Genomic DNA, 26896 nt, shown 5'->3' with positions numbered 1-26896 from the left:
TCCATGATGTAATAGAGTTAGCGGGTTCCGCCTTCAACCATCTCTTCCCTTGCCCAACAGAGAGAAAGGGAATAGTGTGAGCCTCACATAGTTTGATGTGACTCCATTTGTGATATAAGTATCCCTAATTCCAAAGAAGCTTAGAATGTTTTACTGCGGATCCTCATTTGGTAGACCCATGAATTGCCCCTTTACATGTAACAGTAGGATTATGGTCTATTTAAGCTCAAAGTGCCTAGTGATTCTGGGTTTCACGATGCTAAAGGTGACATTAGCAATGCTAGGCATCGCCACCTCGTGTACCGATAATGGTTTCCCATCTGCCATCTCCACATGTAGTTGAACAAGTGCCTGAAGATTATTTGTGTCCCTTGATTCTCTCAACCTTATGTGAAATATTCTCTCAGATTTTTGGTCAAAGCCGTGAAGTCTATCTTGGCTCCTAACACTTCGCATTCAAAAAAAGTTCCTAAGATTGTAGCAACCAATAAGAAGTGCTTGTATTAACAGAATTAACAACAAAAGATAAAGCTAATAAAGTGGTCAATAGTCAAGTCTTCAGCAATGGTGCCAAAAACTTGTTGCTCCCAAATGCACCGCAAATATAAGTGATCGACAAGTGTCGAATCCATAGAGACTAGTGTTTAACTACCTACTAATTTCAACTCCAATTGTTATTCAGTCAAGCAGATCAAGGTTGATTTATTTTATTAACAAGTAAGCAATAAAGTTAACAATTATCTAACTCATCAAACAAAATGTTGGTTGTGTTGAAAAATCAATAGAGACGAACATTTTGGGGTTGTGATCGATTCATCAATCCTATTGTATCCTAGCTAACTCCCCTTTTCATGCAATTTTCTTATGGTTTTTAATTAATTGAGTGAAGTGTACTGGTAGTTTTATCCAGAATTACTAGTCGCTTACCCAAAATAGATTAATGCCTATATTACTATGAAACTAATCTTTAAAGATTGAATTAATATCATGATATTCAATTTACCATAGTGATTAGGTATATTCCTATCCTAACTACAAATCCACCCCTCCCCCACATTAGAGTTAAGATTTTTCCCTCTTCAATTCCTTTCTAATCTAAATGTAGCTTTCCCAAGTATAATTCAGATAGTTGATAGAACTTGACTATTGGCCAGACAATCAAGCAATTTAACACAAAATTGAAGAAACAACAATGTAATAGAAAATTATAATCAAGGAGAAGTTAATGTCAAATAATAATATTCAAGGCGAAATCACAACCTCAGAACTAATGGGTCTTAGCAACTCATGATAGTATTAAACAATTTCACAGGTGTTTGAATGGTTGAAAATACTAAGAAGACTGAAGAAATATAGATAATCTTGTTCCTGAGTGTTCTGTGCTTGTATTTTGCTCTCAAAGTAGTGTCTCCACCTCCGAATTAGGTTTAAAATTCCTTTTATACGAGTCGACGTCATGTAGGGCCATCAAAACTATCCTGCACGAAATAAGAGAAGTCCTGCCTTCGTGTCCAAAATAGCATGATGCCTTTTCCGTGCGCTAGGCTGAAAGCCAAAAAATTTTGAATCTGACTACTGCGTCCCAGGCAGCGCATTGCGCTGGCCTATGCGCATGACTGGTCACTTTTTTGTCTTTTCTTATTTTTTCTCCAACTCGTGCCATTTTATTCCACATCACTTTCGAGTGACTCTTACATATAAGAATGCCACATATAAATCATTACAATACACATGTAAATCAATGAAATTCGTGTAGAATAAGAGGTGATATGCATATAAATACACATACTTTAAGCTGAATACCTAGAGGCATGTACTGTGATGGCGCAACTATCTGAGTTTGAGTGTGCATTTGGGGCTAATTATTTGGCATGTGGTATGATTTGTGCAACATGAGCATGTGAGAAATTCAGCTTAGTAACAATGCGAGATCATAGTAGCTGAGGAGGAGAAGCTATTGTGGGCTCCTAGATGATTGGATCACATGGTCATGTGTTTTTACAGTTTTTGGATTTCGATACATTGGTGGATCAATTATTACTTGAGGAGGAGGACATATATATTTTTCTTTATGATTTATGGAGGTTTTAGGATGACTCATATTTGATGTCCCTTGTGGACATGATGTGCAAGGAAAGGATTCGTCAGGGTGCTTCTTTTAGAGTATTAATGTGCTAATGGAGCACTAGTTGATTAGCTTATTTGGTTATGTATTTGGGACTAGCTTAGAGTGTGTGTCTCTCAACAACGGTTCTTGCGGGTTCAAGATTTAAGGAATGGGTTTCGTAGCGGATTGTAAAAAAACTTGGAATATTTCAATATCATTATAGGGTTTGCAAAATAATGTTAGAGAGATGGAAGAAACTACCTTAGATTCGCATAAGGTCTCTTCGGAATGTGCGTATCAGTTAGAGGTACTAATGAATGCATAAAAGGTATAAAATGGTTATGGGTATTGGGATGATGTGGTCTTGTGATTTGGGGTCACTTGGGACGAGTGTTGATTGAGATCCATTATGTGTTGGTAAAGAGAGGTGTAATTTTGATTGCAAGTCAAGAGGAAATCTAAAGGAGTGAGGTCAGTTTAGCATAGGCTTGGATTAATATAGTAAGGTAAATGATCAGTTCCTTTGATATGATAAGACCATACAACTGCTTTTTGGCTTTACTTGCAGGCTTGGCATGCATGATTTGGTTGATTTATAGGAACTCAATTCTAATAGCTTTGTTTTTTGCAAATGGATCCCGAAAGAATTATGGTGGTTTAGACCATGACTTGAGATTTGGTGTCTTCTACAGTTAAGGGAAGTTTGTTGCTTGTTGTGATTTTCTCATGAGATGAGTTAAGTGAAAGGTTTTTAAATGATGAGCCCTTATTCTACTTGTCATTCAGAATTTATGAGATTTAAGGGTGCGGTATGGACTTTTGGAGTTTCTTAGTGCGTCGAGGAGCTGAAGGAAAAAGTTTGCAAAACTAGTTTGTGGGCTGCCGATCGGCTGCGTATTGAAGCAGAAAGATTTGCCAATTTTGAGGACCATTATGCGACCCATTATGCGGCCCAAAACCATTTTGCGGGCTGCACATCCCATCGCAAAATGAGCATGATAAATTTCGGAAGGAGGTTCTACGGTCCATTATGCGACCGCATAATTGGTATGTGGACCGCAAGATTGTCAAAGAATGAAGTAGAAATGCCCTGTTCTGGAGGGCCATTATGCGGTCCAGTTTGCAGACCACATAACTATTATGCAATTGTAGATCTACATCGGGGCTCCAAATTAAAAAGGACTGAACAACAAACAGGGAGATCGACCGGGAAAAACAACAGATCCTAATCTATTGCCAAAACCAACGGCCTAAAAGGTCACGTCCAGGCGATTACAGATCCCCCGATGGACTTTTCTCGACAGCATCCCCCCTCTCCGGGGATCCACCCCCATTTTTGACCCCGCTCGAGCTGCCTTCCAACACACCCTTGACGGCTAGCCCTCGGGAAAACAACCAAGCATGACTCACGGTTCGAGGAAAATTTAGGCCATCCCCCTCAAACGCCCTCTCAATGCAGGAATCTGCAACAACCGCTTCTTCCCCATGCGAGGATACAAGCGCCTCGGCCTCAACTTTGATATGGAGCAATGCGGCCACCAGCTCAGAATGAAGGCTCTTATACTTGTCGCTATCCTCCCTCGCACCCTGAAGCTGGCGCTCAATCAAGGTAACTTTCTCCCCAAGGTTGTCCCTTTCAGAAGACACCTCGCTCACACGCCAGCTAAGCTCGGAGATTTCAGCTTCCCTGGCCCGAAGCTCCCCTCATATCAGGGCATTTTGCTTCTCAAACTGCATAGATCGAGGCATGAAGAGTTAAAAGCGATGAGATTTTACAAGGGCTCAAATGATAGCAGAAGCAAAGGTTAGATAACCTGTTCGGTGAAAAGAGCTTTCTAGCGCTTACGACAACTCACCTCATCCTGACACTGGGCGAGGGCCTGGTTATAAAGCGCCTCGGCCTGAAACCATATAAAAAAGTCAATGAGATAAAGCACGGAGCATCCCGAAGCAGCAAACAAGGCTAGATGAAGTTGCCCGCTCGCAAAGTCTGCCCATCTCGCCAAAAATAGATGAGGCATCAACCTCGGAACTACCCTCAAGGATTATCACGGGCTCCCAAGTGCGTCTCCACCCTTGGCTAGTGCGCTCGACACGAAAAGCTCCTCACAAGACTCCTATTGCATTCCAGAAGATGGAAGGATATCCCCCTTTGGAGAAACAACAATATCCAATGGGCTAACAGGGTTAATATGGATCTCCATCCTCTGTTCATCCCGAGACCCAACTCGAGGCCCCTCTAAACTGCCTGTCAAGGGCGTCCCAGTTCGGGGAGAACTCCGGCCACCTCTCAGTTCAAGGTCAGTGCTCGATACACCATCCATTGCCTCGCCGCCACGAATATAAGCCGCGCTAGTACTAGACCCCTGTCCAGAAGCATCTGTACCCACGACCCGAGGATCAATTGGCCCCAAAAACTCTTAACAGGGTGGCAAAAAGCTGCTTTCTCCCTCACCCTCAGTACAAGGATTTCCCGTTGCCTCGGATACTAGGGCCAATGGGTTGACCTTGGAATCCTCCATTCTGATCTTCTTGGGCTCCAACGGCTCAAACAGTAGGCTCTCCTGCCATTTCCTATCCTCGCCATACATCTAAGTGTCCCCTCCAATGGACGGCACCTCCCTTACCAGTAGGGTTCCTCCCAGGTCTGCAAAAATGCAGATGTTAAATGCACGATACAGGGAAAGCTATTGATATCAAGTTACATCAAAATGCATAGGTGCATCAAGACTCAAGACCTACTAGGGCCCCCGGCCTCCCACCGGGCTTGGAATAAATCCCACACCTAATTTTGAAGGTCCGGCACCGCACTGGGGTAGATCACAGCGGCTAAAAAAACAAGAAAGACAGAGTCAGATGCATGAAGAAAAGTTAGAAACAAAGGGCAAAAGCACCACATCTACTTACACCCAGCGTTCCATTTCTCAGGGAATGGCATCTTTTCCGCTGGAATCAGATCAGACGTCCTCACTCGAACAAATCGTCTTAACCATGCATCATCCTCGAATTCCTCGGTGGGAGCAAAAAGGGACCTCGAAGCTCGACAGCAAATCTTGACTAAGCCTCTACGAAGCAGATGAGGGCTATACATCCAAAGCAAGTGGTTCAAGGTAAAGGGCATCCCCTCTTTCATACTCGAATAATGCCTGATCATATAAACCACGTGCCAGAATGAAGGGTGGACTTGACCTAGAGTCACCTGATAACTCCGACAGAAGTCGAGAATCACGGGGTCAATCAAGAGAGAGGAAGGCCCCATCGGCCCCAAAGAGAATAGGTTGGTATACACACTCAAAAAGTTGGCTTTATGAGCCGTAACATCTTCATCCCGAGCGGGGATCTCCACGAGCATAGTATCTTCCCAGCAGCAATCCGCCTTCACTCTTTTGATGTCCGTTATAGAACTAATGTACCGAGTTATAGGCTCGCGGCGCCCTAACTTCGAGGAGGGTCTTTCGACCCTAAAATCTGATATCATCACAAAGGGTCCCGGAAAACACTCCTCAGCACGGGGAAGAGTGACCACCTCACCTCGAGAGAAAAGCGAAGAGGATGAGCCCGCAGCCTCCTGGAAGCAGAAGTGGTAATATTCGTCATCCTTGTAGAAATATGAGAAAAGAAGAAAAAGGGGATTGCGTCCCTAAAGAAAGAGGAGAATGCGGAGAAATGGACCTCACTAGGGGTTTTGAGCGCAAGATGGAGCCCAAAAGAGAAGAAACAAGTATTTATAAAAGCATCCTAGGCATATTGAAGGAAGCCCACCGTCGTAGTCAATGTCGAAATCTGCAGGAACGGTGCATATAATGCGCCTTAATACCTTGTAGTTGGTCGTATGGGCACCAGAGGAAGCAAGGGTCAAAATCGTTTCTTATCGTTTCTCGTTGCCTTCACTCTAAGAAACACGGAGACTATTTGTATACGGCGAATCCGGGGGCCTGATTCCCCTCATCATAGAACCATCTCGCGGTCGCATCCCTAGAAGCTTGGAACCGAGGTTGAGGCTTGACATATATATGTATATATCGATCCTAAGGGTATCGTGTTTTGACAGGCATAGCAAGCTATGACAGGCGAGAGGGAAGTCCCCAAGGCACGCGGCTTAACTTGACATGGTTGGTCTATCCGGGCCTATTTTTCAAGATGTCATGTCTAGCCATCTTGTCTCCATACCTTTACGACTAACACGCTCTGTACCATAGTGGATTCCTCTCTTATGTAAAGGGGATCACCGTTACTTTGTAAGGAGGATTGATGTTGCTCCATTTCTCTATAAGTGCAATAATCTCTCTCTCTCTCTCTCTCTCTCTCTCTCTCTCTCTCTCTTTTCTTTCTAACTTATTTGTTCTCGCCCGAGGCCACCTCGATATTCATCGTATTTTTACTTGTTCATCGTACACCTTAGTATTGACCATAAAGAGGCTTGATTAATTATATAGTCAATTGTTATCCCATTCCCGACTATCCTCGATACCTCGAGCTCGACCCCGACGTCCTTCATCGATCCGACCTATACCCGGGCAGCAGGCCCTACAATTCAATTACTATCTCGTTTTAGCTAACTTTTCATCATTATATTCTATATTATTAGCATCAACTTCTCTAACAACTAGCTCGAGAATAGATCACGTATTTTTAGAATACCATTTACAAATTTAATTGTTCTTACCATTTTCACAGTAAACATGTAAATTCTCTGCTCTCCTGACTGGAAGAAGAAAAACTCAATTGAATATGCAGTCTCGATAAGAAGAATATGGTAACTTACAAAACTAGGAAAATATATGTAATTTGCGAGACTAGCAAAATATATGTAAATTCCGGGATATGAATTTTTTTCTTTATGCCTCATTATCAAACTTGTATAATGACGAGAACATGCAAAATGAAATAAGGGCTGAGCCTTAACATACCTAGAGTAGGGAAAACTCCGTATAATATTCCGTTGGAAAACCTTCGTTGATTGAACGAAATTTGACACTACTCCTTAAAGATTCACGGACGAAATTTGTTTCTGGTTCCTAAAATTTTGGAACGAATTGATCTGATTTGGAGTGAGGCTTGGATGAAAATTGTTTAGAATTGAAATGATTTGCTTCTGCTTCCTCACGTTTTGGTCTTAGGACGGAAGGTATATTGTTGTTTTATCTTGAATGAATTGAGCTTATCAATTCTAAATGGTCACCAATCGTTATTTGATAAGACCAAGACTTTGTAAATTAGCTTGTGACACAGGTAAAGGTGAGTAATGAATCACCTTATACTTAAAAAGGGGGCTGCCATGTTCTCTTGGCGTAATTGATTAAATTTTGTCCGCTTATTAGTTAACTGAGTAATATTCTGTTACCCGGTAATTAATCAATTACCCGCAGAATTTAAATATTGCCCCAAATTACATAAAATTCTATTTATTTGAATATACTTTATATATACTTTATTTATTATACTACCGTGACCATATGGTACCCGATATGGTACTAGTTCATAATTATCGGGTATTATCACTCGACCCGTATTTTATTCCAAATAGGCTACTCCCAACGAAACTCATTTTCGTTAATCCGTGTGCCCCTTTATCCTTCATAACATTTATTTATCGCTAATTTTAAATAGAGTAAGTACGTTAACGTCAAGATGATCTCATCCCGAGTCTACATCAGTTAACCGAAAAACGAAATATTTAACGTACGAAAATCGTGAGATGTAATACAAAGAGTATGATGAATGACCTTGTATGTTGGTGTTTTCCCAAAAATTATCAAAATCTTCGGGTTCGGACAGTCGACCCCTAGAAATTTGCACAAAGACTCTCTGTCAAGTGGTACCTTTTTTCCTCTTACCCAAAACTTATGCCTATTATCATTCCAATTTGCATGCAACTCCTTCACCTTGCTCAAGTTTGTATGTCTAGGACGCTCTAGAAATATTTCCTTATTCAAGCATTTCAACCGCTCCAACACCTCTGGGAAGTCTTTTCCAAAGCAGTCACATTGATCTCCATTTCCAAGACATACGTCTCATATGGAATGAATGAGCTGTAGCATTTGATAGCATCCTCAAGAACCAATTTCAACTTAGGTCGCAGTCCCAAATGTGTGTTGCCGGACCGCTCATCAACTTGCTTGATTTTAGCTTTCCTAGAAGAGCCTTTGCATTGCTTACGCTTCTTGGGAGGGGGAACAGTAGTGGAGGACTTCTCCCCACCCTTTTATTTTCACGAACCATCACAAGGCATTGCAGCCTACAAACCAATCACCTCATATGTGAGAAATGATCTGGAAATTCTCTTAAGGTCAAAGTGAAAGTCTAAGGTGACCCCACACTTAGAACCAAAGGTCCTATAAAAAATATTCACATATGTTATGTAACAAATCCACAAGTGTTTCTAAACAGATGCAATAAGTACTTAAGACTTCTCCACACCGCTCTAACATATGTCCATATCACACACCTTATCAAAGCAATTATACGAATAGATCATAATGGGTCCATTTAGGAATTCAAGAGTGAGAAGTGCTGCCTACAATTACTAAGAAGTAATATTTTACACTAACCTATCTTAAAATATGTCATGCAATACAACATACAAGATATATATAAAAAATTTGGTAGGGCGGTTATGGGATTCATACCTAACAATCATCGGGCGATATCAATCCACCCCAAAATACCCCACACTTATCCCGAAACACCATACATAAATGCTCGACTATTAAGACTTCACCAACAAATAATTTGTCACTCAGAAATTCATCAAACATGTGGTGGGCATCAAGTGTGGTCATCACAATTCAACTATAAGGTAGCAATTTACTCTCCCAAATTTGAATGTGGCAGTGGGAATTGTAACACAACTACTACATCAACTAAATTTTCCATATTCGCATTACCCACCATAGCAAATCAAGTGTTTACTAGGGGAATTCGGGGTAGGGAACCTAACGTTAGGGCAAAACAATGGGGGAATGGGGAAGGGAGAGAAACACAAAAACAAGTAAATGAAAATAAAAAACAAAATAAAAGAGGAAAGGAACATACATGGAGAGAGGGAACTAAGAAATTGAGAGAGAGAGAGGGGAGAGAGAGTGAGAAAGAAGGGTTTAGGGTTATTGTGTTCAATTAAACTGGAAAGAGTAAAGGGTGGTGGGAATGGGTTAGCTTGTGAGTGGAAATGGCTATACGAGTCTGGTTCATTGAGTTAAAAGAAAAAAAATTAAATAATTTTTTTTTGAAATACTTACTTCGGAACTAGATTTGCGCAATGCACTGCGCTAGGAAATCTCTTATGGACCCGGCATTAGGGTAGTGTAAAGCATTGGCCTGGACGCTAGGCCGCCCTCCTTTTTTTGTCATTTTTTTTGGTTTTGTAATAACTTACTGTTCCGCCCGAACATTTTGTACATCACTTGCATGTTCCAATGCCACTCCTACCGACCATTTCTACGATTACAAAGAAAATAAAACGCTACCATACTCTAACTCAAAGAAAAAAAATAAACCTTAGAAAGTAATAAAAATTTGATTGTCTCCCATCAATCACCTGATTTAAAGTCGCGATATGACGTAGCGCCTCACCTACTCATCAGCAAGCATCACTTTTATCTTCTGACAATCAATAACACCTCCCAATAGTGCTTGACCTTTTTTCCATTCACCAAAAATTGTCTTTCTCTATTTAAAGCGCACAACTCGATTGCACCATATGCGGTGACTTTCACCATCTCAAACGAACCAGGGCCACCTCAACTTTAACTTTCCGGGGAACAACATGAGCCTGGAATTCCAAGGGACAAGTTTTTATACGTCTGTCATACTATCTCTTGGTTTTCTCTTTGTAAAGCTTTGCATTTTCATGAGTGTGTAGCCTGAATGGTGTTTTGTATGGAGTTCTATATGCCCCTAAGACATCATCTAACTTTTCTTCCCAATCCTTCCTATTCACACTCACTATTTTCTCTAGTATTTGCTTTATTTCTCTATTTGACACTGTAGCTTGTCCACTTGTTTGCGGATGATACGTAGTAGAGAGTCTATGGCGGACCCCATATTTGTCTAGAAGATTATTCAACAATCGATTACAAAAATGTGCTCGTTCATCACTAATCAAAGCATGTGGAATTCCAAACCTCTAAAAATATGCTCTTTTTCACAAAAGTGGCCACCACCTTGGCATCATAGGTCGAAAATGCAATAGCCTCCACCCATTTGGACACATAGTCCACAACAAGCAAGTTGTACTTGTTACCTCTTGACAATGGGAATGGTTCAACACATAAAAGAATCTCCACATCAAGGGTATTAGTCAAAGGAATCACATGCCTTCTCCTGATTGTACTTGTTCTTTGGCATTGGTCACACTTCTTAACAAAATCATATGCATCTTTGAATAATGTTGGCTAATAAAACTTCGACTACGACACCTTTGTTGTTGTCCTATCGCCTCCATGATAACCTCCATAAGGTGAGGCATGACAATCGTATAACACTTGTTTCACCTCCTTTTTCAGGAATGCACCTCCTCACCAACTTAACCGTGCACTTCCTTTACAAGAATGGCTCATTCCAGTAGTAAATATTCACATTATTCAGGAACCTCTTCCTAGCCTCAGCCTGTATTTTAGGAGGGAAAACTCCAGTTACAAGATAGTTCACATAATATCCGTACCACAGGGCAGGATCATGGTTGATGGAAACAAGTTGCTTATCAGGGAATGTCTCCTTAATTTGTCCACCTTCTTCGATGTGTAGCAAAGACATATGGTCGAAAACTTGGTTTTCTATGCCCTTTTGATCTTGTATGTCTACGTCAAATTCCTACAAAAATAAAATCCAACGCATCAATCTAGCTTTGGATTCATTTTTTGAAAACAGATACCTGGTTGCCACCATTGTAGACTATGACTTTTGTTCCCACCAAGTAGGCTAAAAATTTCTCGAATGCCCACAAAACTGCAAAAAACTCGTTCTTAGTGGTGGGGTAATTTACCTGTGAATCATCATGAGCCTTACTCGCATAGTATATGGAGTAAAATATATTGTCTCTTCTCTAGCCCAACAATACTCCAATAGCATGGTCACTTTCATCATACATGAGTTCAAACGACAATGACCAATCATATGCTACAATAATTGGTGTAGCCACCAACTTCTATTTCAGTTCATCAAACGCCTTCAGACATGCCTCATCATATTTGAATGTCACATCCTTTTCGAGCAACCTACACAAAGGAGTATTTATTATAGAAAAATCAGTAATGAAGCATCTATAAAAACCTACATATCCCAAGAAACTCCTGACACCCTTCATTGAAATGGGTGGTGGAAATTTTGCAACTGGATCCACCTTCGTCTTATGAACTTCAATGTCGCTACTTGAGACTATATGGCCCAAAACAATGTCCTCTTGCACTGTGAAGTGGAACTTTTCCCAATTTAACACCGAAATCGTTTCTTCACATTGCTCTAGAACATTGGCCAAATTTTTCAAACAATAATCATAAGAAGACCCAAATATTAATAAGTCATCCGTGAAGACTTCTACAAAAGTTTCAACCCCATCAGTGAAAATAGCCATCATACACCTCTGGAAAGTGGGCGGTGCATATGAAAGACAAAATGGCATTCACTTGAAAGCATAAATACCATAAGGTCCTGTTTCGTTGGGGCTATAATAATATGGTTTTACCCTGAATATCCATCAAGGAAGCAGTAGTGCTCATGTCCATCCAAAATGTCCAACATGTTGCCAATGAATAGGAGTGGGAAATAATCATTGCATGTTGCTTTGTTGAGCCTTTTATATTCAATGCGGACTCTCCACCCCGTCATAGTGCGATTAGGAATTATCTCATTTTTATCATTCTATGCTACAATCATCCCGCCCTTTTTAGGCACACATTGCATTGGACTTACCTAATTACTATCAGAAATAGGGAAGATGATACCCGGATCAAGCTGTTTGATTATCTCCTTCTTCGTGACCTCTTTCATGATGGGATTCAACCTCCTTTATTGCTCAACACTTGGGAGGTTTCCGTATTTCATAAAAACTTTATGCATTCAAAATGATTGATTTATTCCCTTGATATCAACAATTGTTCCCCCAAGCCCGCTTGTGCTCAGAAAGCAATTATGCTGCATTTCTTCTTGCAAAGTAGTCAAGCTAGATGAGGTAATCACTAGTGGTGTTTCAGCACTTCCTAAGTAAGCATAGAGTAAGTGCGCTAGTAGAGGCTTGAGGCCCAGTTTTGGGGCTTCTTCAATAGATGGTTTAGGAAGAGCCAATGTCACTGATCGATCTAACTCCTCAAATCTTCCAAGACCATCAACATACTTGCAAGACAAGTTAAGGACTTTCTCAATCTCTTCCACCAACTCATCTTCACTTTCATTTTCATCCTCTAATAAAACTCGTTCAAGGGGGTATGTGGGGCTCATATAAGGCATCATTGAGGTCATATCATTTTCAACCATAGAAATCATGGATAGGTGTTTGTGGGGCTCATATAAGGGATCATTGAGGTTACATCATTTTCCACCATAGAAATCATGGATAACTCTTCTTAGTGGACTGGAAACTTGAGGGCTTTATAAATATTGAAAATCTCTATCCGATCAACCCACTCTCATTGTCATTTTCCCAACACAAAAATTATTAATAGCTCAAGTTGTGGCTAAGAATGGATGTCCCAAAGTAAATGAGAATTGTTGATCGGGCTCATAGTCAAAAATAATGAAATCAATAAAGAATATAAAATACTACACTTGGACTAACACATCTTCAATCACCCCTTCTAGGCTACCAATGGATTGATCTGCCGATTGCAATATCATTATGGTGGGTTAAGGCTCGCTCAATCCCAATTTCTTTAACATAAATAATGGCATCAAATTTATGCTCGCACCAAGATCACACAAGTCTCGCCCGACTTTGTGCTTACCAATCGAGATCTGAATAGTAAAACTCCCTGGATCCTTCAACTTCTGAGTTGGCTTGCTTTGAATTCGTGAACTATATTCTTTCGTGAGTACCGGAGTTCGAACTTGGCTAACTTCTTTTATCTGCCACAATGTTTTTGATATATTTTGCATATTTGGTTACATCCTACAAGATGTCTACCAACTGAATATTGATGTGTACTTGTCTCGTAATGTCCAAGAATTTCTTGTAAGCATGTCCTTAATTTTTCGTAATCTTTGTAGGACTGTGGGAGGTGGCTTAGATACTATAGATGATGGTGGCTTTTCCATCCCCTCTTTTGCCAACCTTTCTTCTACAATCTATTATGGTACCTTATTTTCTACATTGATCGAGTTTGTAACAAAAGTGACTTGTTTTCTCTTTTTGGAGGGCACTTCCACTAACTATCTTTCATTTCATAATGTCACAGCAATAACATGAGCTTTAGGATTTTCCTCGGTGTCACTTTGAAGGGTCCCACTAGCCAAGTGTTTTGGGCACTAGCAAGTTGCTCCATTTTTTGCTCTAGATTCAGAATAGCTGTAATTTAATTCTGAATGGATGTTATTTGATTCAAATTGTCGGACATTATCTTCTTTAACATCTCCTCAATATTGCCAAATTAACTTGTTGGTTGTTTAACCTGTGCTTGTCGATATTACTGTTCAAGAGCTTGTGGCATGTATTGATTATGAGTACCTTGATTTTCACCCCATGAGAAGTTTGGGTGGTTCCTCCGGTTTAAATTCTAGGTGTTCCAATACTAGGTTTCATAGGCTCAATTTGCATTACCTACAAAGCATACTGACACTGTATTTGCTAGGTATAGATCACTCGTGTGGCCCTTTCCATAATCTTCACAAAATGCTTGTACTTGTGAACTAGTTGAACAACTATTTATTGAGAACCATGGCCATTATTTTAAACTCACTGGCCAATGTGGCAAACTGTGCCGATAATTCTTAAACAACATCTATCACAAGGACCCCCATAATTTAGTGGACTATATGTCTACTCATTTCTCCTTGCAAATCGGGATTACTTTTGGAGAATTTATTTAATAATCCATAAATTTCATCAAAAATTTTCTCCAACACTTTACCACTAGTTGCAGGATATACCATGATATTACTCTCCGGGTGTAGCTTTTCTATGAAGGTATGAACCAATACCTCATTAGTTTGATTATAATGAGGACAATCTAAAAGTATTCTCTTGAACCTCTCCCAAGCATAATATAAGGACTCGCCCTCTTTCAGTTTAAAAATGACTATCTCACTTCTAATTTTTGTAGTTTTGCCTGAAGGAAAAACTGTGTTAAGAATTTATGAACCAGATCATTCCATGATGTAATAGAGTTAGCGGGTTCCGCCTTCAACCATCTCTTCCCTTGCCCAACAGAGAGAAAGGGAATAGTGTGAGCCTCACATAGTTTGATGTGACTCCATTTGTGATATAAGTATCCCTAATTCCAAAGAAGCTTAGAATGTTTTACTGCGGATCCTCATTTGGTAGACCCATGAATTGCCCCTTTACATGTAACAGTAGGATTATGGTCTATTTAAGCTCAAAGTGCCTAGTGATTCTGGGTTTCACGATGCTAAAGGTGACATTAGCAATGCTAGGCATCGCCACCTCGTGTACCGATAATGGTTTCCCATCTGCCATCTCCACATGTAGTTGAACAAGTGCCTGAAGATTATTTGTGTCCCTTGATTCTCTCAACCTTATGTGAAATATTCTCTCAGATTTTTGGTCAAAGCCGTGAAGTCTATCTTGGCTCCTAACACTTCGCATTCAAAAAAAGTTCCTAAGATTGTAGCAACCAATAAGAAGTGCTTGTATTAACAGAATTAACAACAAAATATAAAGCTAATAAAGTGGTCAATAGTCAAGTCTTCAGTAATGGTGCCAAAAACCTGTTGCTCCCAAATGCACCGCAAATATAAGTGATCGACAAGTGTCGAATCCATAGAGACTAGTGTTTAACTACCTACTAATTTCAACTCCAATTGTTATTCAGTCAAGTAGATCAAGGTTGATTTATTTTATTAACAAGTAAGCAATAAAGTTAACAATTATCTAACTCATCAAACAAAATGTTGGTTGTGTTGAAAAATCAATAGAGACGAACATTTTGGGGCTGTGATCGATTCATCAATCCTATTGTATCCTAGCTAACTCCCCTTTTCATGCAATTTTCTTATGGTTTTTAATTAATTGAGTGAAGTGTACTGGTAGTTTTATCCAGAATTACTAGTCGCTTACCCAAAATAGATTAATGCCTATATTACTATGAAACTAATCTTTAAAGATTGAATTAATATCATGATATTCAATTTACCATAGTGATTAGGTATATTCCTATCCTAACTACAAATCCACCCCTCCCCCACATTAGAGTTAAGATTTTTCCCTCTTCAATTCTTTTCTAATCTAAATGTAGCTTTCCCAAGTATAATTCAGATAGTTGATAGAACTTGACTATTGGCCAGACAATCAAGCAATTTAACACAAAATTGAAGAAACAACAATGTAATAGAAAATTATAATCAAGGAGAAGTTAATGTCAAATAATAATATTCAAGGCGAAATCACAACCTCAGAACTAATGGGTCTTAGCAACTCATGATAGTATTAAACAATTTCACAGGTGTTTGAATGGTTGAAAATACTAAGAAGACTGAAGAAAAATAGCTAATCTTGTTCCTGAGTGTTCTGTGCTTGTATTTTGCTCTCAAAGTAGTGTCTCAACCTCCGAATTAGGTTTAAAATTCCTTTTATACGAGTCGACGTCATGTAGGGCCATCAAAACTATCCTGCACGAAATAAGAGAAGTCCTGCCTTCGTGTCCAAAATAGCATGATGCCTTTTCCGTGTGCTAGGCTGAAAGCCAAAAAATTTTGAATCTGACTACTGCGTCCCAGGCAACGCATTGCGCTGGCCTATGCGCATGACTGGTCACTTTTTTGTCTTTTCTTATTTTTTCTCCAACTCGTGCCATTTTGTTCCACATCACTTTCGAGTGACTCTTACATATAAGAATGCCACATATAAATCATTACAATACACATGTAAATCAATGAAATTCGTGTAGAATAAGAGGTGATATGCATATAAATACACATACTTTAAGCTGAATACCTAGAGGCATGTACTGTGATGGCGCAACTATCTGAGTTTGAGTGTGCATTTGGGGCTAATTATTTGGCATGTGGTATGATTTGTGCAACATGAGCATGTGAGAAATTCAGCTTAGTAACAATGCGAGATCATAGTAGCTGAGGAGGAGAAGCTATTGTGGGCTCCTAGATGATTGGATCACATGGTCATGTGTTTTTACAGTTTTTGGATTTCGATACATTGGTGGATCAATTATTACTTGAGGAGGAGGACATATATATTTTTCTTTATGATTTATGGAGGTTTTAGGATGACTCATATTTGATGTCCCTTGTGGACATGATGTGCAAGGAAAGGATTCGTCAGGGTGCTTCTTTTAGAGTATTAATGTGCTAATGGAGCACTAGTTGATTAGCTTATTTGGTTATGTATTTGGGACTAGCTTAGAGTGGGTGTCTCTCAACAACGGTTCTTGCGGGTTCAAGATTTAAGGAATGGGTTTCGTAGCGGATTGTAAAAAAACTTGGAATATTTCAATATCATGATAGGGTTTGCAAAATAATGTTAGAGAGATGGAAGAAACTACCTTAGATTCGCATAAGGTCTCTTCGGAATGTGCGTATCAGTTAGAGGTACTAATGAATGCATAAAAGGTATAAAATGGTTATGGGTATTGGGATGATGTGGTCTTGTGATTTGGGGTCACTTGGGACGAGTGTTGATTGAGATCCATTATGTGTTGGTAAAGAGAGGTGTAATTTTGATTGCAAGTCAAGAGGAAATCTAAAGGAGTGAGGTCAGTTTAGCATAGGCTTGGATTAATATGGTAAGGTAAATGATCAGTTCCTTTGATATGATAAGACCATACAACTGCTTTTTGGTTTTACTTGCAGGCTTGGCATGCATGATTTGGTTGATTTATAGGAACTCAATTCTAATAGCTTTGTTTTTTGCAAATGGATTCCGAAAGAATTATGGTGGTTTAGACCATGACTTGAGATTTGGTGTCTTCTACAGTTAAGGGAAGTTTGTTGCTTGTTGTGATTTTCTCATGAGATGAGTTAAGTGAAAGGTTTTTAAATGATGAGCCCTTATTCTACTTGTCATTCAGAATTTATGAGATTTAAGGGTGCGGTATGGACTTTTGGAGTTTCTTAGTGCGTCGAGGAGCTGAAGGAAAAAGTTTGCAAAACTAGTTTGTGGGCTGCCGATCGGCTGCGTATTGAAGCAGAAAGATTTGCCAATTTTGAGGACCATTATGCGACCCATTATGCGGCCCAAAACCATTTTGCGCGCTGCACATCCCATCGCAGAATGAGCATGATAAATTTCGGAAGGAGGTTCTACGGTCCATTATGCGACCGCATAATTGGTATGTGGACCGCAAGTCTATCAAAGAATGAAGTAGAAATGCCCTGTTCTGGAGGGCCATTATGCGGTCCAGTTTGCAGACCGCAGAACTATTATGCAATTGTAGATCTACATCGGGGCTCCATTTTTCCAATCTTATAACTTGACCACCATTTCGTTTATTTGGCCTAAGGGTTTATTTTTTTTACGGCCAGACCTCGGGGAGCGCGACCGGCGCTGAACTGAGATAACTCGGTCAAGTAAGCCTGTATGATACCTTTAACCCAAACTCACTCCTGAATAAAGAAAAATATCCATTTCACTAATTAGACGATGAGGAGAATCATGTAAATAACACCGATTCCTCATCATTAGTTATATTATTTATAAAGTTCAAAATACAACTCTTTCATAGTTTGATGTGGAATGTGTGATACAATTACAACAGTACTAATTTGATATTCCCAACACCAACATAGCACCCGCACTATGTCTATGGAGCCTCTAAAAAGATACAAAAGAGTACGATGATAATGCCGGCAATAAGGCCCCGGCTATACCTTTAAATATAGTACATAAGGACAAAAGATATACGACCCCGAAATGAAATGGGGCTCACCAAGTCAGCTGGGAAGAGGGTGTACCGCTATCAACGATCAAAGCTGCCTACTGTGGAACCACCTGCATATATTAAACATGTAGCTCCCGGAACGAGGGACGTTAGTATATGTTGAATAGTACTAGTATGAATGACTAAACACCCCCTTAATAGAAGGAATGATAACACGACGAAGAACAATCATAAAAATCAGTGGGAGCCTTAAACAATATCGAAAACATCATGTTAGGAACAAGACAAGTTTTCCAGTAATTTCCATATTTTAGGTTGAGAGATCTTAGCACCGATATAGATATAAATTCATGTATTTTGATGGGAGTCCAATCACGGCCCAATAGGCTAGGCCGTCTCACCCGAGACATCAACCACAATCACAATCACTATCTCAACCTCAATCATTATCTCAATAACATTTTCAAGCACAATCACCACCATGTGTGCGGCATGGCGTCCGATCACGACCTGACCGACTAGGACATCTTACCACATTACCGGGTGGATCGGCATCACCCTTTTTTAGCAATCATCTCGTCCCAATAAAGGGGAATCGTCACAATTCATTCCTACACCGGCACATATAGTTTCGGGGTTAGGTTGTTTCAACCTACCCTTCCTCAGCGACTAACGATATTCCCAATACGTTTATTTATTTTAAGGATTTACAAATCATTTCAACATCTTTTATAAGACTCTTTGTTTCATTGGCACTCATGGCCCCAAATGTAATATCATTCTTAGCACGTTGGCCGTATTTCATATTTTATGCTCAGCCTTTCCACTTTCAAACATCATTACGGATCACTGACAACAAAGCATTTCTATTCAAGAATTTAAGTACACATGTGAGCAAGTAAGAGTCTTAAGAACATTGAGATTTCTTATATATTTTGGCATAATAGCTTTTATTTGAATCACGACTTGAAGGTATAACAATTAGATATGCAACCCATAATTCAAACACATTCTCAAAGTTTAACATAACCTAACATGAACATTTGGATTACATATCGAACACATATATCTTTTGACGCACGACTTATTCAGAATGATCAATTTATAATGAGCAATTTGGGACTTGCATGATCATGGAGGGGTTCAATTATAAAATAGGAGTTTAGCCAACATACCTCGCCTTGAGCTTTTTAACTTACTATAATGTTCCTAAAATTCTTAGCCACTTTGATCTATTTAGAAATAGAGCAAAATTAAACACAAATTATGAAGGAGTTCATGGTTCCAACTCATTTGAACATTTTATCAAGCAATAGGTGTACATTAAGGTTTCAAGGTCCTCCTATGGTGGATTCCTTCATCCCACTATCCAAAGTTTACCTAAATGACTTCAACAATCTTCTCAGTACCCTTGATGGTACGTGCATGCATAATGAACAACTCCCACGCCCAAGAATTGCATTTCTCATTAACTATTTCCAAATTAAATCCCGAAATTGAGAGCTAGGGAGTAGAATCTTACCTAAAAGATGAATGCCCAATGAGATTTTCTTATGAATTTTCAACTTTGAGCAAGAATTGATGAGCAATAATCTTAGGAACTTCCCCTCTCACTCTAGACCACTTCTCTCTCTCTAAATATCAGCTAGGACTAACCAAAAAACCTATAATTTATTTTTCTAAAAATGGGATTGAGTGAAATTTTTAAAAACTTAAATTGTACGAAGCCGCGTATGCGGTCGTAGACTGGACTGCGAAATAGGTATGCGGACCGCAAAGGGGACCATAAAAAAAAGGGTCCCAAAACTAGGCTACTCGGGTTGGCTCTGTAGTAGGTTTGTTGTCCGAAGACCAGTTCTGCTGTTGCATAATGCGCCGTAGAGCTCCCCTCCGAAATTCTTCATGCTGGGTTCTACGGCTGATGTGCGGCCCATGAAATGGTTATGCGGCCGCATAATTGACCTCAAAATAACATCCAAAATTTTCCCAGTTCTTTGCTTCACTCTGCGACAGATCTGTTGTCTGCAGATAAGTTATGAGACTATAGAATAGACCACAAAAAAATGCCCAGCTTCGCAAAAAAAAATTCCTACAACTCCCCAACACACTATTTAATCAAAAACGTCTGTACCACGGCGAGCTTCTCTACAATCGTCAACACCTAAGTCTATCTTAGAATCACAAAACCCCGAATTTTAGGTGAAATTTACGAGGCCTTAAAATTTTGGGGGATTACCTGAAATTTTAGAGATAGGAGAGAGCTAATCTAGAGAGAGGAAAGGGAGGACTAAGGATTCCACTACTCTACTTTGATCAAACCTTGGAATTTCATCAAAAGGAACTTGCTAGGGCTTCAAAAAGGTAAGAATTTCTTTCCCCCAATTCTTAAACTCTGGGTTTGGGTTGATTATGGGTGATGAGGGTATATTCCATCATATGCATAAGTTAATAAAGACTGTGGGAAAGTTATTGAAAAACCTTGGGTGGTTTTGTTGTTGAACTAGTTGAGGAAAAAGTTGGGTCATAGTTGTAACAGCCCTTGTCATGAGAATTCCTCTAATCGTGCTTGTAATTCCCTCCTCCTCTATAGATTGGAATCGATGGGTGTGTTGGGACATTTTTGTTGCACTACGAAAAGTTCTTTCGAGGTATGAAGGTTAAACTCTTTTTCTAGTATTGGAATTCTCGTATTCTTACAAAACTCCATCGTGTGAAGTTAGAACATGTATGCTATTGATGTGGGTTATTCCAACTAGTAAAATGGACTCCCGGTTGGCATAACATGTTAGAACCTTCATGTGTTAATGAATCTCTATTTTTGACTTAATTATGTTATACCCCTTTTGGGATGAAATCTTATATGAAATCTTATATGAAATCAATGTTATCAAACAATTATTTCTCATGTGATAAAACCTTATGAATTTACACTTGCTAAGGCCAACGGTGCCAAATGGTTTATTAGAAGAGAACTCTTTTGTACAAACTATTATCATGTTGGTAATCCGAAGTGTGGCATTTTGAACACACCTCTACCCGCATACACTGGGGTGAGACGGCAGGGCCACTCTATGTAGAGTTTATGGTATTGTGGATACACCTCTACCCACATGCATTATGGTGAGGCGGCATGGCCAGTTTGTGTAGAGTTTATAATATTGTGATTGCACCTCCACTCGCATACATTGGGTCGAGGCAGCATGGCCGCTTTGCATAGAGTTTATGGTATTTGTATTGCACCCTCACCGGCACATATTGGGGTGAGGCGGCAGGGCTGCTTTGTGTAAATGTGGTAATAGAGGATCCCCAGCTTGAAAGTTATAAATGTTATTGGTGATTCGTAATAAATTTTGCTTTGATTTTAATGGTAATCTAAGCCCTTTTTATTGTTACCATGATTCATCATATTCATGTTATATTTCCAAGTCCCTGAATAGGTGTTTGGTTTTCATACTAGTACTATTCAACATGTACTAACATCCCTTTTGCCAGGAGCGCAACATCTTTAATAGATGTAGGTGGTTCTACAGCGGAAGGCATTGACCACTGACAGCAGGACACTCTCTTCGCAGTTGACTTGGTGAGCCCCACTTCATTTCAGGGTTGTGTATCTTTCGATCCGTGTGATTTATGTTTTAAGCTATAGTCGGAGCCTTATTGCCGGCACCTATCATTGTACTCTTTTTTATGTATTAGAGGTTTCGTAGACATGGTGTAGGTTGTGTATTAATATTGGGGAAGTCAAGCTAGTAATGGCATATGTGTATTACACGTTCCACTTCAAACTATGAAAGTGTATGTCTTTTGAGACTATAAATGATGTAACTAATGGTAATGGAATTAGTATTGTTCATGAATCAACTTGGTGTTCATTAATTAAATTTATCTCCCCTTTATTTATGGGTGTGTTGGGTAGAAGGAAATTTAGCAGGCTTGCTAGGTCGATTATCTCGGTTAAGCGCCGATCGCGCTCTCCGAAGTTGGGACGTGACATAGGAGAGATTTCAGATATTTAAGAGAATGATTTAACTAATTTGTATCACCCGAGGAGGATGAGTTTTTTGAGTGAATGCTTGGCTTGTACTTTAGAAATTGCATGGTTTGTGGCCATTGAGGTTCAGGTCATGCAACTTCGTACGGAAGGTTTTGGGAGTATTTCCCATAGGGTGGTTGTATATGCGTGACATGTCAGCCATTTAATTGAGAGAGTTAGAGACCGCACGTTGAGATCTGATTCTCTTAGGGACACACTATTCCTCTGGTTCTGGGCCATGAAATATGTTCAGGATTTAACAGCTGCTTGTATGATTCACATATGGGGTCATTGTGGATCTTCTGAAGGCTATTTACTTATTTTAAGATGATGGAATCAGCTTGGAGGCCCATGGGTAGGCCTGATGAGAATGGATGTTCGGTACTGTATTGAAATTGTTTAGTCAGCGAAACATTTACCATGGGTGTGTCATCGGGAAGAATGGATGTTGTTCACGCCATGGTCTGTTTCACATTTTACATTCTTATGGCATGATGGGTAGTGAGACTACAAGATATTCAGGCGCATATTTTGGTTCTGTACAGGCCCCGTGGTAATAGATGAGCGAGGTGGCTCGTAAGATATTGATTTTCTTATTGCACCTTAGTTTTACTTTTCCATGTTCATAACGCATTATGCTATCCATCTCCCTACAGTTATTTTTATGCACTTGGCATGCTTGTTGTTGATACGCATGTGTTTAGTGTGTATGAGCATCTTGGTTCGATGGGTATTCCCATATAGATATTTATGTTTTGATCGGGTGGCACACCGCTACAATATGAAGTTTGGATTGGGTTGCATGCTGCAATAGTATCATGTGCAAATCGTGTTGCATGTCGCAATGGTGTGATGTTAGGTACGATTCCTTGTACTTATCTTTCGTGTTGCCTTTCCTCTGTGAGTTAGATTCATAGCATTTTTATGGTGGTTTAATCTGTTACACGTGCTGGATAGTTTTGGTACTTGAGTTTCCTTTCCTTATCAATCATATTCGTGTGGCCGATGACCAAGCAACTTGTGCTGGGTAAGACAAGGTTGTTGGACCTGAAATCAGCGGAATCAGATTAGTATAATGTATATTTGGAGGAAGGATGTCACTAATCAATTCAAAATGTGACAATGGTTCTTGTCGAGCGGAAGAACTCCATGTTTTATTCATTTGGTGGGTGGTTGTGAGTTTCTATACAGCTCTTTCAACGTTTCAGTATTGTGAGGGTTGAAACAGTGCTTTTATGTGTCATGAGATATATTACCGGTAGGGGGTTCGGTAATGAGCAACTATGGTTGTTGAAAGATATTTCTATGGGAATATGAGCTATGCAGTACATCATGTTGTTAAAATTTGGGTATATAATTATACTTTGGTACAGCCTGTTGTGATTGATACAATGCATGTTTGCAAGAATCAAACCTTATAGGAAATTCCAGATGTTCGAATTTTGTTCTAAGGCTTGCGGGATAAGGTGACATGAAGGATTTTTAGCCGGAGGTGTTCTAATGTATATATATGGATTGAGGTGGTATGCATATATTCATGATGAGTTATACATTGATTTGGCATCTTGGTAATGACTCTTGGCACGTTCGACGATGAATGTATGTTTAAGTGGGGGAGAATGTAACGACCCGACCAGTCATTTTGAGCTTAAGCATATCGTTCAGCGGGTTGAGATCTTGAGTAGCTTCACTTTATGTATTAAGACTCGCATATGTGGTTGGCTACAATTCTCAAAAGGGTTAGTGTTGATTTGGAAGAACAATTCTCAATTCGAAAGCTTTAAGTTGGAAGAGTTGACCCGGGTTTAACTTTTAAGTAAACAGCCTCAACATCGATGTTTGAAGGTTTCTATAGGTCCGTAAGGTGATTTTGGGCCTTGACGTATATGGTTTGAGTTTTGGGTATTCCTGGAGGATCTAACTGAAGAAACGTTTTCACTCTGGAACTAGTAGATTCTACGGCTGACTGGAAGAAGTAGGTGCAACATTAGATCTCTGGGCCTGAAAAGCCACTATCTGAGCCAACATCTATATGGCTCCCCTACGAGCTCCCTCAGAAGCACCGGGACCAGAAGTTGGGGCTGGAGGTGGAACATGAATATTAGTCAGAGGGATCGTTGCACCCTCAGTAGGTGCAGGAACTGCTGCAGTCTGGTCAGGTGTAGTAGAGGCACGTAGTGTAGTAGTCGGGGGAATATTCTCTCCCCTCGGGTGCTCACCCGCATCATCAAGTAAAGAAACATCTGCCACTCCTGGGGTGGCACTGGCTCCTTGGTCGGTTCATGCATTCTTCCTATGTGTCATATATTGAAAATTAGAGCAATGCACCACTTAGAGGAGGAACAATCTTACAATCAGCTTTATCGCTCAATCTAGAATATCAAAGAAGGGCATTATTCCTAAATGCCCAAGTAGCCTTCTAATTATATATGTGCTTGACAACACACTGATAAGAAGGACTCTAGTCGACACGGCTCCGAGAAATCCTAGGACACTTTAAAACTTTAGACTCTGATACCAAGTTTGTCATGCCCCGACCATGGGGAGGGCGACCGGCACTCAATTGAGATAACTCGGTCGAGAAAGCCTTTACTTGTACCCGAACTCACACATGAATAAAGAAAAAGATCCATTTCACTAATTAGACAATGGAGAGAATCATGTAAACAACATCGATTCTTCATCATTAGTTACGTCATTTATAATGTTTAAAATACAACACTTTCATAGTTTGATGTGGAACATGTGATACAATTACAACAGTACTAGTTTGACATTCCCAACACCAACATAGCACCCATACTATGTCTATGGAGCCTTTAATAGATACAAAATAGCATGATGATAGTGTCCGCAACAAGGCCCGGCTATATCTCAAGACATAATACATATGGACAAAAGATATACGACCTCAAAATTAAGTGGGACTCACCAAGTCAGTTGGGAAGAGGGTGTACCACTATCAACGATCAAAGCCATCTGCTGTGGAACCACCTGCATCCATTAAACATGCAGTCCCTAAAAAGAGGGACATTAGTACCTGTGGAATAGTACTAGTATGAATGACTAAACACCCCCTCAATACAAGGAATGATAATACGAGGAAGAACAATCATAAAAATCAGCGGGAGTCTTAAACAATACCCAAAACATCAAGTTAGGAACAAGACAAGTTTTCAAGTAATTTTCATATTTTAGGTTGGGAGATCTTAGCACCGTAGATATGCCACCGTGTATTTTGCACAAAGCCCGATCACGCCCTGATTGGCTAGGCCACTCACTCGAAATATCAAACACAATCACAATCACTATCTCAACCTCAATAATTATCTCAAGCACATTTTCAAGCACAATCACCACCATGTGTGCGGCATGGCATCTGATCATGACCTGACTGGCTAGGCCGTCTCACCATAATGTTTTGTGGATCGACATCACCCTTTTCTAGCAATAATCTCGTCCCAATAAAGGGGAATAATCACAATTCACTATTACACCTACATGTATAGTTTCGGGGTTAGATTGTTTCAATCTACTCTTCCTCGGTGACTAACGATACTCCCAAAGTACTTGTTTATTTTAAGGATTTACAACTCATTTCAACATCTTTTACATGCCTCTTTGTTTCATTTCAACTCATGGCCCCAAATGTAATATCATTCCTGGCATGTTGGCCTTATTTTATATTTCATGCTCCCCTTTTTCACTTTCAAACATCAATATAGATCATCAACAACAAAACATTACTATTCAAGAATTTAACTGCACATGTGAGCAAGTAAGAGTCTTAAGAACATTGAGATTTCTTACAAAATTTGGCATAATAGCTTTCATTTGAATCACGACTTGAAGGTATAACAATTGTATATGCAATCCATAATTTAAACACATTCTCAAAGATTAACATAACATAACATTTGGAATACATATTGAACACATATATCTTTTGACGCACGACTTATTTGGAATGATCAATTTATAGTGAGTAATTTGGGACTTGCATGGACATGGTAGGGTTCAATACTAATAGAGGAGTTTAGCCAAGATACCGCGCCTTGAGCTTTTTAAATTACTATAGTGTTTCGAAAATTATTAGTCACTTCGATCTATTTCAAAATATAGTAAAATTGAACACAAATTAGGAAGGATTTAATGGTTGCAACTAATTTGAGCATTTCATCAAACACTAGGTGTGCATTAAGATTATAAGTTCCTCCTATGACGTATTCCTTCATTGCACTGCCCAAAGTTTACCTAAATGAGTTCAACAATCTTTCCACAACATTTGATGGTACATGAGTGAATAATGAACAACTTCCACACCCAAGGATTATTTTTCTCATTACCTATTTCCAAATTAAATCCCAAAATTTAGGGCTAGGGAGTAGAATCTTGCCTCTAGGATGATGACCTAATGAGATTATCTTGTGAATTCTTCAACTTTGAGTAATAATCTATGAATAATAATATTAGGAGCTTCCCCTCTCACTCTGTACCACTTCTCTCCCTCTAAATATAAGCTAAGACCAGCCAAAATAACCCATAAGTTATTTTTATGAAAATAGAATCGGGTGAAATTTTTCCAAACTTAAACTCTACAAAGCAGGATCTGCTGTCGCATATAGGAATTCAAAACAGGTATGCGGCCTGAAAAGTGGACCACAAAAAAGTTTCCTAAAATTGGGGATTTCGGTGTTGGGTCTGCGGCAGGTCTGCGGTCCGCAGACCACTTTTGCGATGGCATACTACGCCATA

At 39.6% G+C, this 26896-nt stretch overlaps 1 protein-coding gene and 1 non-coding gene across 2 annotated transcripts; one reads left to right on the top strand and one right to left on the bottom strand.

Annotated features, from left to right (window-relative positions):
- Positions 1 to 10648: 10648 nt before the first annotated feature.
- On the bottom strand, positions 10649 to 11678 carry LOC142176197 (uncharacterized). Its single transcript, XM_075243313.1, has 3 exons — positions 11382 to 11678; positions 10980 to 11090; positions 10649 to 10918 (listed from the first exon to the last, which is right to left on the bottom strand). The coding sequence occupies exons 1-3, from the start codon at positions 11676 to 11678 to the stop codon at positions 10649 to 10651; spliced, it is 678 nt and encodes a 225-aa protein (XP_075099414.1).
- Positions 11679 to 14246: 2568 nt separating this feature from the next.
- Positions 14247 to 14353, top strand: LOC142176950 (small nucleolar RNA R71). Its single transcript, XR_012705744.1, has one exon. It is a non-coding gene; the product is annotated as a small nucleolar RNA R71 (small nucleolar RNA).
- Positions 14354 to 26896: the final 12543 nt, after the last annotated feature.

This window comes from Nicotiana tabacum, chromosome 22, assembly GCF_000715075.1.
Source record: "Nicotiana tabacum cultivar K326 chromosome 22, ASM71507v2, whole genome shotgun sequence".
NCBI classification, from domain to species: domain Eukaryota; kingdom Viridiplantae; phylum Streptophyta; class Magnoliopsida; order Solanales; family Solanaceae; genus Nicotiana; species Nicotiana tabacum.
This window is presented reverse-complemented; position numbering and strand designations above follow the sequence as displayed.